Source organism: Macrotis lagotis, chromosome 4 (assembly GCF_037893015.1).
Source record: "Macrotis lagotis isolate mMagLag1 chromosome 4, bilby.v1.9.chrom.fasta, whole genome shotgun sequence".
In the NCBI taxonomy this organism is placed as follows: domain Eukaryota; kingdom Metazoa; phylum Chordata; class Mammalia; order Peramelemorphia; family Peramelidae; genus Macrotis; species Macrotis lagotis.
The window spans coordinates 270023681-270043063 of NC_133661.1; the positions used below are offsets into that span (position 1 = coordinate 270023681).

At 34.6% G+C, this 19383-nt stretch overlaps 1 protein-coding gene across 1 annotated transcript in view; it reads left to right on the plus strand.

Moving 5' to 3' along the window:
* The window catches only part of ATL1 (atlastin GTPase 1), a 110910-nt gene that overhangs the window by 30943 nt on the left and 60584 nt on the right, over positions 1-19383 (plus strand). Inside the window, exons 3-5 of the mRNA XM_074235999.1 lie at positions 6411-6545; positions 7194-7298; positions 8648-8698. Coding sequence (XP_074092100.1) covers positions 6411-6545; positions 7194-7298; positions 8648-8698 — 291 coding nt within the window. The remainder of the gene's footprint in view (positions 1-6410; positions 6546-7193; positions 7299-8647; positions 8699-19383) is intronic.

Consider the following 19383-nt stretch of genomic DNA (forward strand, 5'->3'; position numbering starts at 1 on the left):
CATTTCCCTTAAAAGGTAAATATTGGCTTAATAACAAATCAGACAATCTTACCTGAAGTCAAAACTCAGAATAATATCAAATTATAATCACAAGAGACTTTTTCTTATGTTATTTAAATGGCAACAGTAAACACATAGAAGACCTTATTTTATTCATCCATCCTGGAGCAGAAATTAGCATAATGAAAATGTGACAGTTAACTCAAAACCCAGAAAAACAGCTATCCACTAAATTCTTCAGTTACTCTAATCTGAAACATTATATATTAACCCCTTAAGCAAAAATAAAATCTTTAAATTTGGAATCTCTCCATACTTATTTACTTAAAGTTGTAACTTCGATTCATAGTATTATAGTTGCACTTTCATAGAATTAATGTGATTTTATGACCTTACCCAAGCTGAAGATTCAGGGAACTGAAAATCTGGCAAGTCCCCAAAGAACTTCACAAATATTTACAAGGTTTGTGGTACTTTCCCAAACAGAAAGTCATTATTACTATTATTATTTTTAAGCAAAATAAATGCAATTAAAAATTTGACAGTTTGTTTCAACTATGACAACAGTCTCAAAAGAGAAGTTAATTTTCAAATGGTATAATCATATCACCCTCAGGGTATCATTTTCAAATTAACAGCATTTCTTTTATAATGATTTTCTAAAACATCACAATAGAAGAAAAATTAGAAGTCTAATAGCATAAATATTATAAACACAGAACAAAACTTATTATTAGACATCAGCTTGATTGAGTGCCCTTCCAAATCATCTTGCATTAAAAAAATCATTTCATCCAGTTATTGATTTGGTATTCTATATTAACTAAATTTAAAAACCAATATAATCAATTATACTTTTAGTTCTTATTCATGCAGTTTACAAGGATATTGCCTTAAGAGGGAAACCATCAGAATTATTTCAATTTAAATGAGACCGCATTATAATTTTGTTTTAGGGCAAACTCAGTCAAATCAAATCTGGATTTACAACCATAGATGATATTATTCAAAGTCTCAATTTCCCCAGGGTCATTTGCTGTTAGCACCTCAAATTATAGATCTCACTACTTTCAATCCCAAAGATTTATATGGCACTTTCACAATTCTCATATCCTTCTTAAAAATATTTTAGCATTTTAAAAAAATCTTCAGATCAAATTTTAGAAATTTGCAGCAAAGATAAACACCAATCTAGAAAAGAGTTTATTTTGCAGGGCTTTGTTTTTTTGTTTTTATTTTAAACCCCTATCTCCTACTGAAGTGACAATAATAATAAATCCAAGCTTATTGGGAAGGAGAGTTTAGCATCAGGTTACCAAAAACTAAAAGAATTGTTTCAAATATGAAACTCAATCTTCCTCAATCATTTCTGTGTTGTTGTTGTTGTTGTAGTTGTTCAATAGCAGTCTTTTGGAGTCTGCATTTTTCCCTTAGAAAAGGCATTAGAATCTATAATTAACACTAAACAAACACAAGATAAAGGTTTTCTGGAGAAGCTCACAAGGAAAGAGGAGAAAAGGAGCTTCTCTGCTTGGAATATGCAATCAGCCCCCCCCAAGCACCCAACCCTAGTCTATAGTTTAGTTGACTATACATGAGCTTTCCTCATTAAGCTGGGGGTTATCCTTTGTGAATAGGTGTAGACTGATGGAAAGTCACCAGGTTTGTCAGGGTTGCTCATTCTACTATTCAGTACAAAACAAGACAACACAGCTATCTGATAAAGTAGTCCCAATAGTTATATGGTTCAACTGTCACCAATATATAGTCACATCTCATTTTTTTAGGGTTGAGAGATATATAGGAAAAGAAAAAAGAATGAGAGAGAGAGAGAGAGAGAGAGAGAGAGAGAGCCAGGGCACTGCTGCAGTACAAGTGATTGAACTGGGCACTGAACTCAGAACCTTTGTGTGATCAGCCTCAACAGCTAGATAGACTAGTTTTAACTCTACTCATCAGTAATTTCCTGGGTCAGTATGTCACACTGCTCCTCTTATTTTATAGATGCAGAAACTGAGGTCTAGGACAGTAACAGAGTAAATTGTACAAGTGTCTTTAAAATAAGTAATGGCTAATGTTTGAACCGGGGAGAACAAAATGAGAGTGAAAAGATGCAGTGCTATAAGTATCCCTCCACAAACTTTTCCAAACAGTTCTGGAAAAAAATTTCAGACCAAATCCAGCTTAGCATAAGGAAATGGAAAGGAAAGTTTGCAGACACTAGGGACAAGATAAGAGATGTGAATTGGCAGCTTTTTCTCCTGTTATTCAGTTCTAGGTCGTAGATGCAATCTAGAAAGAAAAGGAAACAGGAAATGACATTCCCTAGTATAGAGACCCTGATCTGTCTTTAGAGAAAGGAGCCAGCAGCAATAGTAGCTGTGTGGTTCAAATCTCAGGTGCAAAGCATATTCTTCTTTCCAGCATCGTATCCAGCTGGCAGAAGAATAACTAGGGCAGAAATGCCAGACCAAAGAGTAGCCTTTAGTTCTGCTGCTCTGAACTGATAGTTTTATGGCTGTTTGATAGGGGTGAAGTCCTACAACAATCCACTGTGGCAGAGACCCAAACCCAGATTAGGAACTTGCAGAGCTCAAATGAGGGAAGCAGCAATCAGACTTTGTCTTGGATCATCCACACCACTTTGAGAGCACAGAAAGATTGTAAATTTCCAGCCTCTTCCTAAGACACTGAAAAAAACACACACTCAATACCCCAAGAAATCACCAAAGACTTCCTTCCAAATTGCCATAAAGCTTAGTCCTAACATCAAGTCCCTACTCAGGAAGTAGGTTAGAAAAATGGCTAACCAGAAGAGGAACTCTAGAATAACAAGCAGGGATGGCAGCAGGGTTAGTCAAGACACAAATGCCAGGAGAATGACTCTAAAACATCTATAAGCAAACCCTCAAAGGAAAATTAGAACTTGGGCACAAATTCAATTAGAATTCCTGGAAAAGATGAAGCAAGAATTTTACAATTTTTTTAATATATGAAATGAAAAATACCTGAGGAAAAAAACTTGAAAAATAAATGAGAGCTACAGAAAAAAAAGAATTTATTAGCAGCTTGAAACAAGAGATACAAAACCTTGCCAGGTTACAAACTCCCTGAGAATTAGAATGGACCAAACAGAAGCCAATAGTTCCATTATACAACAAGAAATATTTAAAAAGTCAAAAGGCTAAAATAGTAGAAGGAAATTTAAGGTATTTCATAGCTGAAAAAACTAACCTAGAAAAGAGATTGAGGAGAAAATTTGAGAATTATTGGATTATCTGACTTTCATGATCAAAAGAAGAGCTTAAACATCATATTTCAAGAACTGTTAAAAGAAAACTTCCCAGATATTTTAGAATCAGAGAAAGGAAGGAAAAATTATTTCACATAATTAAGTTACACAAGAGATGTCTACACAAATCAACAAGGAAAAAGGGGTGGGGGATAGGGAATCTGGCACTTAGAAAGAAATTAGAAAGAAAAATGTACACGCACACACACACACACACACACAAACACACACTTCAGTAAAGAATGTCTAGTGTTGGTTTTGAACCCAAATCTTACTTCAAAACCAATATTCTTTTCACCATACTACACAGTGACCTATATATTTGCTCTGATAAAGTGTTAGTTTTCTATTAGGGTACCTGGCAGAACAGAGAGAAAAGAGGAAAAAATATAGAATCATAGTGCTGGAAGAGATTAAAGATGTAAAGTAAAGCCAACTTTAATTTGTACTCAGAAGAGAGGAGAAAAGCATTTTTGCCACTTCTGTCCTAGCTCTTGCTGTTTTGTGACCTTGTTCACTCTATTGCCATTGTTGCCTTAGCTTGATATATGGATGCAGGAGAAAAAGTAAAATCTCTACCCAGGATCAGAGGTGTCTTTCTAACACAAAACTCTTGACAGACATTTCCATTGGAATTTCTGCCATGCTATCTAATCAACCGAAGAAACTCCATCTGAGAGAGCCTCATGTGGCTAACAAATTCATACCCCACTCTTCAATTGATAATCACTTTGCTTCTTCCAAAGTAAACAAACAAGCCTTTTGTCAGTTACTTATTACTGTACTTTTATGCCTTTTACTACCTTTCTCTATAACCTATCTTTCTGTATCCTCTTCCACTAGACCCTCTGGAAACTGTATTGATACTCTTTGATAATATATTAGCTGTCTTTTTTTTCTTACTTTCTACTTAAGATTTTACTGAAAGTCTTAGGAGGTAAGATCAGGGATAGTATGATGGAAATGTGAGTCTACAGAACCTGTGATTTAATAATTTGGCACCTGGTTAAGGATATGGTGACTCTAAAAAGTTCATGGGCACATATATAAAGACAAGGTAACAGCAGAGCAATCAGCAAAGATCTGAACTTGCCTCCAGGGCATACACTTCATCAGTTTCTTTTCCTCTCCACTTATTTGCATACACCATTAGAAAGTATCTGAGCTTAAAACTGAGAAACCCTGAATCCCAGGTTTGGCAGTTATTGGACAAATGACCATTGCCTAGTCATTGCCTAACCTGCAGAGAGAAAAATTTGGGAAAGGCCTTAATGATCCACATAGGAAGCCTATTACTGAAATCAGGAAGAGTTTTTGAAAGGAGAAAGTAGAACAAAAACTTAATTCTCAAGACTTTGGATATAATAGGTCTTTCAGAAAGAAATTAATTAATTAAATTCTAAGCATCTCTCAAGAGAAATGTACATTTATTTATAAATTTCATATTCAAGATTAAACAAAAATACAAAGTTTAATTTTCAGGTCTTCACCAAACTTTATGAAAATGAACCTTTGGAGATGATGTTTTCCTGGAAAGCCAAAGTCTGGTTCAGTTTGTAACTAGATCTAAGAGAGCCTCTCTTTATGAAATTCCAAACTAAAAGATGGAGCGATTTGTTTTCATATTCTTTGTAATAATTAATAATAACAATAATAATTTTAGTTAGATGCTATTATTATATCTCCTTTTTACAGATGAGAAAATTGAAGCTAGCAGAGGTTAAGTGACTTGCCCAGTCATACAACTAATAAGTGTCTAAAGTTGAATTTGAAGTAAGGTCTTTCTGACTCCAGATCTGGTGTCTATTCACTGAGCCACCTAGCTGCATCTTAGTATGCCCCATGTTTTTTGGAGGAAATGTTTCACACCTACTGTTCTTGCTATGTTATTTGAATTTATACCTTTGATAAAAACTAATTGAATCTGCCTGCTTACTATTAATAATATTCACACTTGTAGGTCAGTTGTTGTTCTTGAGTCATATTAGCTGTACCCAACTCTTTATGACCCCATTTGAGGTTTACTTGGCAAAGAATGGTTTCATTCTCCATCCAATACTGGACTTGAAAATAATTATCATGTCTTGTTGAGTCTTCCCTTGTCCAGGTTATACAATACTATCCTTATTGTCCCTACCCAGCTTATCAGTGTCCTTTAAAATCATGGTGGCTAGAACTGAACATTATACACTAGCTATTATCAGAGCAGAGTGCAATGGGGCTATCACCTCCCTCTTCCTGGAAATATATCCCTCTTAATGCATTCCAAGATTACATTAGCATTTTTGTCTGCTACATCACATTACCAACTCATTTTGAACTTGAAGTCTACTGAAATTCTCAGATCTTTTATAGAATAACTATTATATCGCTATGCCTCCCTCACCTCATGTTTTTAAAGCTGATTTTTTTACACCCAAGTTCAAAACTTTATCCCTACTGAATTTCAGGTCATAAGATTCATCCCAATGCTTAAGCCTATCAAAATCCTTCTGGATCCAATTGGTTAACTATTTCCTCCAATTTTATGTCATCTGTGAATTTGTTGAGGTTTATGCCCTTTTTCAAATCATATATTAAAATGTTAAGCCTGCATAAAATTAGAGTAAGAATGGCAAACCACTCCAACATCCTTGCCAAGAAAAACCACCTATTAAGTATGAAGAGTCAGATACAACTGAATAACAAGAAGGGTGGATATGTAGGGTGGAGTTATTGTAAGTATTAAAACTAAATTTCTTAAAAAAATAACAATTCAGTCTTTTTACTCATTCACACCACCTTTGACAAAATAAGCAAAGTTCACTCTGCTTTTAGTTTTGGAATGAATTTTTAGTTTTAGAGACTTGGCTAATATGGTCTTCTAGCAGCTAAAACCTTTTTCTGAACCAGGGTATTTTCTACATTCCAGTAGATATTTTGTGTATCTGTGTGTGTATACATTTATGTGCACATATATATGTATGTACATATATATGTATGTGTGTGTTTAATGTATATATTATTGCAGAGAGAAGTCACATAGCTCAGACTATTGATGAGCAATGGAATTTTTATCTACACAGAAATCATAAAGTGGTTGCCTATTTCCAAGTCATTTAACTTTATTACTTCTCAGGTATCTGTTGATTGGATTGGAGATTATGATGAACCACTGACTGGTTTTTCTTGGAGGGGTGGATCTGAAAGAGAGACAACAGGAATTCAGATATGGAGTGAAGTCTTCCTAGTTAACAAACCTGATGGCAAAAAGGTATGAAATTGTTCTCTTGATATTCACATTTAAACAATTATCACTTTTTTGTCATGAATTTACAGATAGTTCCATAATGGGTGACTCCTACTTATAAATATATATGCATATACATATATTTATATTTATGTAAAAAATTTATATATTATATATAAAAAGCTTTATTTCCTATGTAACATCCTAAGGGATTGTTGATCTGTAATCAAATAGATTATAATCAATAGGATAACTGTTGGACCCTCCTGTGATTGTTTTTTTAAGTGTCTATAATAAGTTGAATGTTATTCATCAGTAAGCATAGGTTACTAATAATACAGTCAAGTAAATAAACTTACCTTCTGAAACATGTAGCACTGTAGTGACTAGACCTATAATTCAATACTGTAGAGCATTTCTAGATGAAAAAAACTCTACCAATACAGGGCAAATACCCTTTCTCCAACTATCAGTTTTAGAACACTGAAAATTTAAGTGATGTTGTAGACTCAGAACTTGAACCTAAATCTTAGTTGTCCTAAAAACAACTCTCTACCTACTCCCCATGCTGCCATTCACATGAACTGGGTCTCTTCTGCTGTATTCCACTGCCCCTCTCCCATAATATTCTACAAATAATATTAAAAATGTGATATACTTTTGTGATTGCAGGTTGCAGTATTATTAATGGACACTCAGGGAACGTTTGATAGTCAATCAACTCTGAGGGATTCAGCCACAGTATTTGCTCTTAGCACTATGATCAGTTCAATACAGGTAATTAAGGAAGTAAATTAATTATATTTCTTTAAATTATTAACATAATGGGTTTCCAAATGCTCATTATTGTGAAAGACAGTGGATAAATGACTATATTTTTATAATACTGGTTCATTTGGTTAGTTTACCAACCTATTTGTCACTATTATAAGACTTAGAAACATTTTTTTTTGTTTTGCAATATTTTCATATTGAAAAAGATAAAACAATATATAAAAAGCATTCTCAAAAAGATACATGTTTTAAGTGAAATTTATTTTTTTCTGCTTAAAGACTTCAGATTTAATCATATTTAATGAAATAGCATGCAACCCCAAAGGGTTGCAACTACTTACACAGGTTTTAGAATAATAGCTAGGATTTGTGTATAGTCCTTAAAATTTTAGAAAGTTCTTTACAAATTATTCTCACAACAATCCTGGGAGTCAGATTCTGTTAAATATGTTTTACATATAAGGAAACTGAGGCAGGTGGATTAAGGTACTTGCCCAGGGTCACACAGCTAGTAAGTGGCTGGGGACAAATTTAAACTTAGCTTTTCCTGATTCTGGGCCCAGTGTTTTATTTTCTGTGGGGTCCTCAAGTCACATTCCCACTGATCGATTCCCAGAGGGTAGTTGTTATCTAGTCAACTAATCCCAAAATTATAGTTCATGAGTCCCCCACAGGCTGCTCTCCCTTAACAATTTTCCAATAGAAACAATTAGATCAAAGCAATACAATTTACTAAGATGATATAAGAACAGGAGCAAAACAAAAAACATTTTTTTTCTCTTAAACACAGTGCACACTTTCCAATAAATACACAAAGCATCTGTGGGAAATCAGACTCATTTTATATTCCATTCTAGAGAATACACATAGTCAAAACTTTCAGTTCCTATACTGATGGGCCCCAATGACCTTTTTCTCTTTGAGAAGTAGCCCAACTCTCATTTTGCAGAATTATCTCTTGAACCCAGAGTAGGTATCCTTCTCTTCTATTCCTGAAAGTTACATACTCTTTTAACCAGTGGTCTTTCTGCTCTCTTGCTTATAATCATCATAAGATATGTTTGAAATTTATTGGTTTTTACATGTTCCCTGCTTTCAGATTATAATCTGAAGTGAATATTTGGATGAATACATTTTACATGGTATTCAAGGAGGTTAGCAGTGGTGTTTTAATATGTAAATATATAAAATAAACAAATAAGTGAGATCAACATATGATTTTTTTAAAGAAAACTTTAAATATAGTTGACGATTTAGAGCATGTTTGAAAATATTTTATCACTATTTTGTGCTTAGTGGATTGCTATTAAACATCTAGTTTTATTCTCTTTTAAATTTTATTCTTAATTAAGGTATACAACTTATCTCAGAATGTCCAGGAAGATGACCTTCAGCACTTACAGGTAAAAATGTTTGTCTTCTTTTCAATATATCCAATTCTATAAGCTAAGTTGATACACATTTTACAGTCTTATTTTCCCAGGTAACTTTCCATTTTCCATATTTATTATTCTGACACTGAGGAGTATTTCCTCAAGGCTATGGTAATGATTCTAACAAACATAATCTCTTTCCTCAATAAATCAAAGAAAAAAGGTTATTGAATATTAGCTTTTCCTAAGCTAATGGATATTCCAACATTAAATGAAATGTTCCAATGGCAGTGCTGACCACAATTCTGAAAATGCTGAAAATTACTGAGTCTTGATTAAAATGATGTTTTCGATTTAATATGAAGAGGAGCAAAATATTAGTTGAGAATAGAATTTTCTGGAACACAGCAATATAGCGACAGGGAGATAGGTAGGGAGATAGAAAGATAGATGGATGGATGGATGGATGGATGGATGGATGGATGGATGGATGGATGGATGGATGGATGGATGGATAGATAGATGGGTAAGCTGTGTGTATGTAGAAAGAGAGAGATTGTATATGTTTTTAAAATGCCACCCTTAAAAAAGGAGCAACTAGGTGGCGCAGTGAAAGAGTTCTGGAGTCAGGAGGACCTGAGTTCAAATCCAGTCTCAGACACTTAATAATTACTTAGCTGTGTAACTTTGGGAAAATCACTTCACCCTTACCAAAAAAAAAGTCCCTTTAAAGCTTTTATTGTTCATTCAAGTAAGCAAGTAAGCAGATGAGACCTAGCCTCCATCACACTATATTACTCTGTTCCCTGAACTGTCATTCCCAATTACATTTTCTACCACCTCATATTTAATAGAAAATATCATTCTAATTAAGTCAATCTTTTATATTATATTATATGATGAATATTATAAAAAGCATCTATGTATGTATAAATATGAAGGTACTGGTAGTATATATATATATGTATATATATATATGAATATGTCCATAAATATAAATATTTATTTATTTATTTTATGCTACTATGACAAAAGTTTGGAACCAGAATAAAAGGTTTTGTTACAAAGAGGTTTCATCTGAATTTCACATAATTTGTGAAGTTTAATATATCTCAGATTTGAACTAAGATATTTTGTGATTAACAAAATGAATCTTTTAATTCATCAGCATAGGAAATTCCTACCATGAAAACTCCCTACACTAAACACAGATTATAACCCATCCGTGATTTTGTAGAATAAGCCCTAGAGTTATTTTGAAGATTTATCAAAATCACTCAGTTATTAAATAGCAGGATTTGTACTCCAACCCTGGCACTCTCTTAATTATTGCATGGTACTTTATCTCTACTCTGCCATACCTTTATTCCCAGAATGAACTGGAGTTTAACTGGAAAGAACATATCCTGAACTGATTGACTTTTGAATATTTTTTGAAAATTAATTTTCTACTAAACCATTTTTCAAATACATGCTATGTTAGATTTTGAAATAAAGTTATTTTAGTTATGAGAGCTAGAAAATATATTTGAAAGGTTTTCATCTAATCTAAGGGATGATTTTTAATAATATTTCATTGTTTCCACATTTTTGTAAAAACAATGTATAACATTTGTTTATCAGTTGTTTTTTAAGTTTTCAGTTTCAAATTTTATCCCCCCTCCTTCCTTCCCCCTCCCTGAAATGGTAGGCAATCTATATTTTCATATTAGCCATTTTGTGCTAGAAAACTTGAAAAGCGGGCAGCTAGGTGGTGCAGTGGATAGAGCACCAGCCCTGGAATCAGGAGGATCTGATTTCAAATACGGCCTTAGATACTTAATAATCGCCTAGCTGTGGTGACCTTGGACAAGTCACTTAACCTCATTGCCTTAAATAAATGAAAAAAAAGAAAATTTGAAAGTAAAAAGACAGAGGGAAGGAGAGGAGTGGAGGGGAGGAGAAGGGAGAGGAGGAGAGGGAAAGCAAAGAACGCTTGCTTCAGTCTGTATCCAGACCTCATCATTTCTCTGAGGTGGCTATCATTTTTGATTATGAATCCTTTGGGATTGTCTTGAATCTTTGTATTACTGAGAAGAGCTCAGGCATTCACAGTTAGTCATTGTCCACTACTGCTGTTTCTGTACAGTGTTCTCCTGGTTCTCCTCATTTTACGCTATCAATTCATGTTAGTCTTTTCAGGTTTTTCAGAAATTATCCTGCATATCATTATTACACAATAATATTCCATTACATTCATATACAACAACTTGTTCAGTCATTCCCCAATTGATGGCATCTCCTCAGTTTTGTTTCTTAACTACCATAAAAGGGCTTCTGAATATTTTTGTACAAATAGGGTCTTTTCCCCTTTTTAAAAATCATTTTGGGGGGCAGCTAGGTGGTGAAGTGGATAAAGCACCGGCCATGGAATCAGGAGTACCTAGGTTCAAATCCGGTCTCAGACATTTAATAATTACCTAGCTGTGTGGCCTTGGGCAAGCCACTTATAACCCCATTTGCCTTGCAAAAACCTAAAAAAAAATCATTCTAGGATATAGGCCTAGTGGTGGTATTGCTAGATCCAAGACTATATATAGCCCTTTGGGCATAGTTGCAAATGATTCTATAGAATGATTGGTTCAGTTCAAAATTCTACCAACAGCACGAGTCCCAATTTTCCCATATCCCCTCCAACCTTTTATCAGTTTCCTTTTCTGTCATATTAGCCAATCTGTTGGGGAAGAGGTGGTATTAATTTGTATTTCTCTAAGAAATATTTATTTATAGTATTTTTTCAAATGACTATAGATAGCTTGATTTCTTTGTTTGAAAACTCATATACTTTGACCATCACTTGGGAAATGACTTGTATTATTATAAATTTGACTCAGATCTCTATATATTTGGGAAATGAGGCCTTTTCAGAGATACTTGCTATAAAATTTTTTCCCAGTTTTCTGCTTTCCTTCTAATTTTGTTTGTGCAAAAAGCTTTTTAATTTTATTTAATCAAAATCATCCATTTTGTATCACTCTGTCACTTGATTTCTTGTAAATTCTTCCCTTCTTCATAGATCTGATAGGTAAATTACCCAGGTTTTGCTAAGTTGCTTATGCTATCACCCTTTATGTCTACATCTTGTACCTACTTTGACTTTATCTTGGTATAAGGGTGTGAGATTCCAGACTCTTTTTCAATTTCCCTAGAAGTTTTTGCCAAATAATGAGTTTCTGTCCCAAAAGGTTCAATCTTTAGATTTAGCAAAAACAAAATTACTGTTGTCATTTACTTAGCCAATACCAAATTGCTTCTATAACTGCCTTCATAATACAGTTTGAGTTCTGGTATAGCTAAGAAATCTTCTTTCACATATTTTTTCCCACTGATTTAGGGGATGCTTTTTTTTCAATGTTTTCCCTCTTCTTTAGGATTCTGTCATCCTCCTTATCTATTTCAGCTCAATTCCCATTAAAAGTAAAAATATTACTTGCCTCATCAAGAGAAATACTTATTTCCATTTGATCCCAAAGTCATTAAATCATGTTAGGATTTTGCTGGCCAATGACTTTATTTTTTACATAAAACAATTGAAATAGCATCAGAATTCTAAGGGTCAGAGTCATGGTAACAAAAACATAAACACTTGCTAATTTATCTTTTTCTTTCTTCCTCTCTTCATTGGTTATGTAGAGGACCAGGAAATAAACATATCATGATTCAGCTGAGAAGTAAATCACCAGGAGTTTGTCTTCCAACCTCCCCTACAAGTTATCAACATGCTCCTGAGCTCTCTTTAATCACTTGGAGATATAGCAACCCCTGAATTAAGTCTTGCCATATAGGACTGAAGATACCAAAACCAATTGAGTCACTTTGACCTCCTAGCCTCAGACCATTTCACTCCACAAAAAGCTGAAACTTGGGAATTTGGGCAGAATTTGTATCCTGTGTTAAATGTCTCAGCGTGTTGTAGGTGTGGAGGACAAATTATATACAAATCCATTCCCAGTTTCTCTCCCAAGCTCTAGTTATTCATTGCCAACTGCATATTAGATATTTTGACATGAATATCCTAGGCAGCTCATATTAAATTTGTCCATAACATACCCATTATCTTTTTTGTCCAAACTCACTCTTTTATGAATACCTATTATTGTTGAAGGACCTACTCTTTTTAGTCACCCAAATTTACAACCTTGATGCTATCCTTGACCCCTCTTTCTCTTGCTCACCCCAGATTTCCTTCTCCACATCTTTGGCATATATGCCTTTCTTTCCACTCATATAGCCATCCACCCTGATGAGAGCAAAGAAAAATTTTATGAAGACCCAAAGACCATCATCAACTTGCTGAAAGAGGACAAGTATTCAATTCTGGGTAACTAATGCAAGAGTAGCATTAAGGAATAGCATGGAGTCTTGGGAGAAATGAAGTCAGAAATAGCAATAGCAGTGATTACTTATTACTAAGGACATTTTTATTTCATGACCATAACACCAAAACTGTCTTACATTTACCTAAAAATAATAAAACTTGATGGGTGCACTCTCACAGCAAATACTGGCAGTTAATAGACTGTCATTGTGAGGGGAAGAGCCAGAGTGGATGTTAGAGTGATGAAGATAATGCGTGATGCAGAGTACCAGACTGATCATAGATGTGTCCTTTCTAAACAAATATTTATATGCAATAAAAGCAACAGCCCCAAGGCAAGATGACTACCAGAAACCTTACTACCAGCAGGTTAAAGCACTTCTCCATATGTGTACAATTCTTTGCTAATTTGGAGAAACTGCCAAGACACAGTTGGCAAAGTGGAGCAGAAAAAAAGAGCAAACAGCTTTCAGAAATTTGGTGTAGAATGCTCCAGTTGCTCATCTGGGTCAGAATATTAGCAAATATCAGGATTGTTTTGATGAAAATGATGATGAAATTCAGAATCTGCTAACTGAAAGATGAGAACTCCATAGTGGTTTAGCAACAGGTTAGATCACCCATCTCTGAGATGGCAGCATTTAACTCTATCATAAGTAAAATGTAGGATTCTTAGCTCAGTAAGAAGGCAGATGAAATTCAGTTTTACAATAATAACAAACCAAAGTGCTTTTAAGGTACCCTGAAGCTATTTATGAGTCAAAGATCCTGGAAACATGAGCTAAACACTTCCACAGTGTTATCAATGGACCATCATTGATCAATGCTGAAATCATTGACTGTATACCTCAGGTTGAAGTCAATCCCTCTCTAACCAAACTTCCAAATAAAGAAGAGGTGTTGAATACCACCAGACCCCTCTCATATGGCTAAGAACCTGGTGCTGATTCTATTCCAGCTGGGGTCCATTGCTCATACAAAAGCTGATAGAAATTTTTTGAGTGATATGACAAAAGGAGATTATTCCCCCAGGAGTTCAAGGTAGCCCCATTGCCCATCTCTATAAAGGTAAAGGAAATGGATTGTCCTTTGACAATCATGGGTGTAGGAGGCAAGGGGGAAAGTAGTGAAGGCCTTTCTCTTAATTACTATTGGAAGGCTTCTTCCCAGAGTCCTCCTTAATAGGTTGATCCTTCACCTAGAAGATCGTCATGTACCTGAGAGTCAATGTGGCTTCAGAAAAAGCTGAGGAACAGTTTATATCATCTGATAATGCCAACAGAAATGCCAGTAGCAGAACAGAACTCTATGTATATTTTTTTATTTGACCAATGCCTATGAGAGCTTATTAAAGATTATAGCAAATTTTGGTAATCCCAAGAAACTCATTAGTATTTTATGACAATTTCATGATGGCATGCATGCTTGCCCGGGTACTCTTACACTTTCTCAGTCACCAATGGAGTGAAGCAAAACTGTGGGCTTGCTCCATGCTTTTTAGCATGATAGTTTCATCAGTATTGTCAGAAATTTTCAACAAGATTGAAAATGATATCAAGGTAAGTTACTGCCTTGATGGTAAATTATATAACTTTAAATGTTAAAAGCAAAGACTAAAGTGAAGGGAGAGTTGGTGCACAACTTTTTTGTTCACAGATGATTATACACTCAATGCAACCTCTAAAGCTTAGATGCAACAAAATATGGATAGGTTCTCAGCTTGTTTGTGCTAATTCTGGTTTACAATTAAGAGTAAGAATACAGCTTCTCCACTTGTCAGAACTAGGCCATTCACATATAGTGGCTTTGGTTGCAGCAGATAGAGAAATTTTAAATGCTTTTAGATAAGTTTACTTTCTTTGGCAATGTGCTTTCCAGGAATGTAGACAAAGGTGATGCAATTGGTGTATTTCATTGCCAGAGCTGGCTCATTGTTCAGGAAGCTCTGAAGGAAAGTGTGGGAGAGAAGAGGCATATGACTGACAAGCAAAGGTCTGAAGATTTCTAACGCTAGGTCTTGTGATGTATGGGATAAACATTTATTAAGCCACTCATATGCCAGAGGACAGCTAGCTGGCACAATAGATATAATTCCAAGTCTGAAGTCAGGAAGACCCATCTCCCTGAGTTCAAATTTGGCCTTGGACACTTACTAGCCTTGGAGCTCTGGGCAAGTCACTTAGCCCTGTTAACCTGAGTTTTCTCATCGGGAGAAAGAAATGGCAAATCACACTGGTATCTTTGCCCCTAATGAGATCTAAATTCTGGGGATACAATTAAGAAATAAGAAAGACAGTCCTTGCCCTCAGGCAATTTTTTTCTCCAAAGAGGGAGATGACATACAGCACACAAAAAAGAGAAAAGGAGGAGGAACAGGACATCATGCATTGGGGCATGTTCTTCAGTACAGTTAAAAAACAAGCAGGACAGCAGGTGCATAGTGGAATGATCTGAGAGTCTAGTTTTTTCCCCCTCAATAAAGGAAGGCATTAGGGAGGAGTTTGGCACTCCATCTTCTAGCACTCCAATCAAAAGAGAAAGGAGACTGAGAAGGTATGATCAAGTTTTGAATTAATCCCATCCATAGTGAGTTTCTAAATGATGAATTTTTCCTGGGAAAGGCATCTTGTTCTGTTAGTTAGCTGTTGAAAAGTATCTCATTTTGTTCCCATATATTAAATTGCTTGGAGACTGGATTGAATTAGGCTTAATTTAGAATACATTCTTACATAGTTCATGCCTCTGGAGCTACTCTCCACATTCCACTAGCATTGGCAGGTTGAATCATTAAAGCCTTGGTTTTCAAACTTTTGGTCTCTGGACCCCCTATATAAAATTTCAAAGAGGGTTTTTTAAAGTAGGTTATAGTTTTGATCTTTTCTACATTAAAAATTAAGATTGATAACATTTTAAAATATTTAACTTATTAGAATGATAAAAAACAAACTCATTAGAGGTTAATGTCACAGACCCATATATTTTAATGAAAAAAATTATTTTCCAAAGCAAAAAAAAATTTAGGGAAAATAAAAACATAATTTTACATATTTTTGCAAATCTCTTTAACATTTAGCTTAATAGAATACAACTGGATTTTCATATCTGATTCTCCATTCCAGTCTCTCACAATATACGGTTTTGGTGAAAGTATATGAAGACAATATGGCATTACAGAAATGTGTAGTTAGAAAAAAATAATATTTTAATAGGTAAATAACATATTAGAATTAATATAAAGCTATGTGTCCACAGATGTAACTTTGAGAATTACTTCTCTATAGCTGGTTTCCTCAGAGTTCAAGAAATTAGATTTTAGTTGAGTTTTTTTTAAAGATATCATGAGCTTCCCCTAGTGTTTCCTGTCATGATTATCAATAAAATCAATTTGTCAGCCTCAAGAAAGTTAGGAGCTTGGGGCCAAATCTGAGATGCAGGGCTCTGTACCCTCCAACAATTGATTTCTTCTCAGGGATTTACCTAGAATTGTTATTTCTTTTTTGATGCTGGCATTGTACTCCTTAAATTCAATTAGCTTATGTCTCTTAGCCAATCAGAACAGTCAATCCGTGAGGCAACAAACATGTATTAACCCAATAAATAAACCCAATATTGTGTGTTATTTATTGTGGGTTCCCCCCATCCCCCATGAGTCCTTACTACAATTCTAATTTCAGTTTTTAATCTCTTGCTTTGTTTATTACATCCATTCTTGTAATCCTTTTGGCTAAACCCACAATAACCCACAATAAATTAACCCAATAAATAAAGATCTGATGCTAAGCATTGGGGATAGAAAGAAAGGTATAAAACAGTTTCTAAACATTCATAGCTGGTGAATTCTGATGTAGTTAGCTACATCATAATTTGGAGATACATATAATTGATAAATTAGTAATAGTATCCATATTAGAATACATACACAATTTTGTGTGATTAAGTTTGGAAACTACTATATTGTGAGGGAGTCTGCCCATCCAATCTAACTGGTTCAGATAGCAGTGGTACAATTAAGGGATTTTTCCCTTAAGTGAGTCCTTTTGAGCCTCAGGATCCTGGTAGTAGAACAAGGATGTGAATGGACAACTGAAACTGGGCAGAGTTGTTTCTCTACTCCTAATACCACTACTTTGATTTTTTTTACACCCTTGATGACCATGCCCCTCAGAATCATTGAAAATACTATCTTAGGGGCAGCTAGGTGGTGCAGTGGATAGAGCGCCAGCCCTGAGTTCAAATCCAGCCTCAGACACTTAATAATTGCCTAGCTATGTGGCCTTGGGCAAGCCACTTAACCTCATTGACTTGCAGAAACTGAAAGAAAAACAAAGAAAATACTACCTTTATGCATATATCACTGGTCACTAGTCCCTAGACTAACCTATGTGATTGTTAGATAGAATGCAAATTCCTTCAGAGTAAGATTATTTCATTTTTTATTTGACATTTGTAGGTACGTATAAATGTTTATTTGTTGATTGATTTTAAAATCCATTTAAATGATTCCTTCCCTTCCTTTCTTCAAAAAATTAACATAAGTTCCAGGTGTACAATTTGTAACTTTAAAAACTAAATATCCCTTAAAATATGTACTGATAATCTGCTAAAACATCAGCAATGACTTAGGAAGCCCTAAACCCTTTAGACCTTTCCCATCACATATTTTTTAAACAATGACTTGAAGGTTTTAGAAGAGCTTAGTTCCTAAACACCCAACAAAAGAAAGCTGAAAAGTAATGGAAACAAGCTCTGCCATGAAGTCTAGAGTCAAACAAAAAACCTAGAATCCAGTGCAAGTTTAGAGAATGTTCACACCAAGGAAGTTAATACAAGCCTTGATAAATACATTTGAAGTCTTCTAGGACTAAAAGAAGAAACTATGCCAGGGAAAACATGAATAATTGGGCCAGGGTCAGGGGTGAGGAGGGAACACTAAACTTAATGAGCAGGTACTGTATATCTAGAGAAAGAGGTAATTTTGGATGAAAAATAAGTCTAAAACAAGTATAAGCAATGCCACAGAAGGAAAAAAAAAGATGCTTAGCCGAAAGGATTACAAGAATGGATGTAATAAACAAAGCAAGAGATTAAAAATTGAAATTAGAATTGTAGGAAGAAGGGGGTGGCTAGGTGGCACAGTAGATAGAGTACCAGCCCTGGAGTCAGGAGTACCTGAGTTCAAATCCAACCTCAAGATACTTAATAATTACCTAGCTGTGTGCAAGTTACTAAACCTCACTGCCTTGCAAAAACCTTAGAAAAAAAAAAAGAATTGTCGTAAGGGCTCATGGTGGGTGGGGGAAACCCACAATAAGCATAAAAAATCTTAGAATAGAAGGTGTCAAATATTACCTAAGCATTGGATTCCCTGAATGGATCAAATGGAGCTCAATGACTCCATAAAAAACTTAAATTTAAAACAAAATTAAAATTCTAAAAATATATAAGAAAACATAAAAGTATCTCTGATTATATAAGCAGCCAACCTGAAAAACAAGCTAGGAGATGATGACCAAACAAAAAATAAATCATAAAGGAAAATTATCCAGATCTTTTAGAACCAGAAGACAAAATAAAAATAGGAATAATTCACTATGACTTTCTGGAAGAAACTCCAAATGTATAATACCCAGAAATATCACAACCAAATCCAAGTGCTTCCAAGTCAAATAAGAAATAGTATAAATGGTCAGAAAGAAACTAGTAAGGAATCAGTCAGACTTGAAAAACGATCTGGCTGCTCATATTATAAAGGAGAGGAAAAATTTTAGAATATGATATTTTAAAATCCAAAAGAATAAAGGCTTACAACCAAGAATAATTTACCCCCACAAAATTTAAGTATAATTCTACAGAGGAAAAAATTCAACTTTTAGTAGGATAAAAGAATTTCGAGTATTTCTGGTGAAAATACTAAATCTGAGGAGAAACTCTGAAATGCAAACATAATCATCAAGGAAAGCTGAGAAAGGTAAACATATTTGAACATAAAATGGTGAAAAAATAAATACATAAAGAATAGGAGGGGGCGGCTAGGTGGCACAGTGGATGAAGCACCGGCCTTGGAGTCAGGAGTACCTGGGTTCAAATCCGGTCTCAGACACTTAATAATTACCTAGCTGTGTGGCCTTGGGCAAGCCACTTAACCCCATTTGCCTTGCAAAAAAAAAAACCTAAAAAAAAGAATAGGGGGGAAAGTATATCCCAAAATTGGAGTGCACATAATGAAGAATATATAAACATGAAGGTAGTAATGGGTATTTCTATATTATCTCATAGTATTTGTTTATCTGAAGCACAAAGGAGAGTTGAACTCACCTCCTGTCCCTATACATGGTGAATGTGGTATAGAAATGTATTA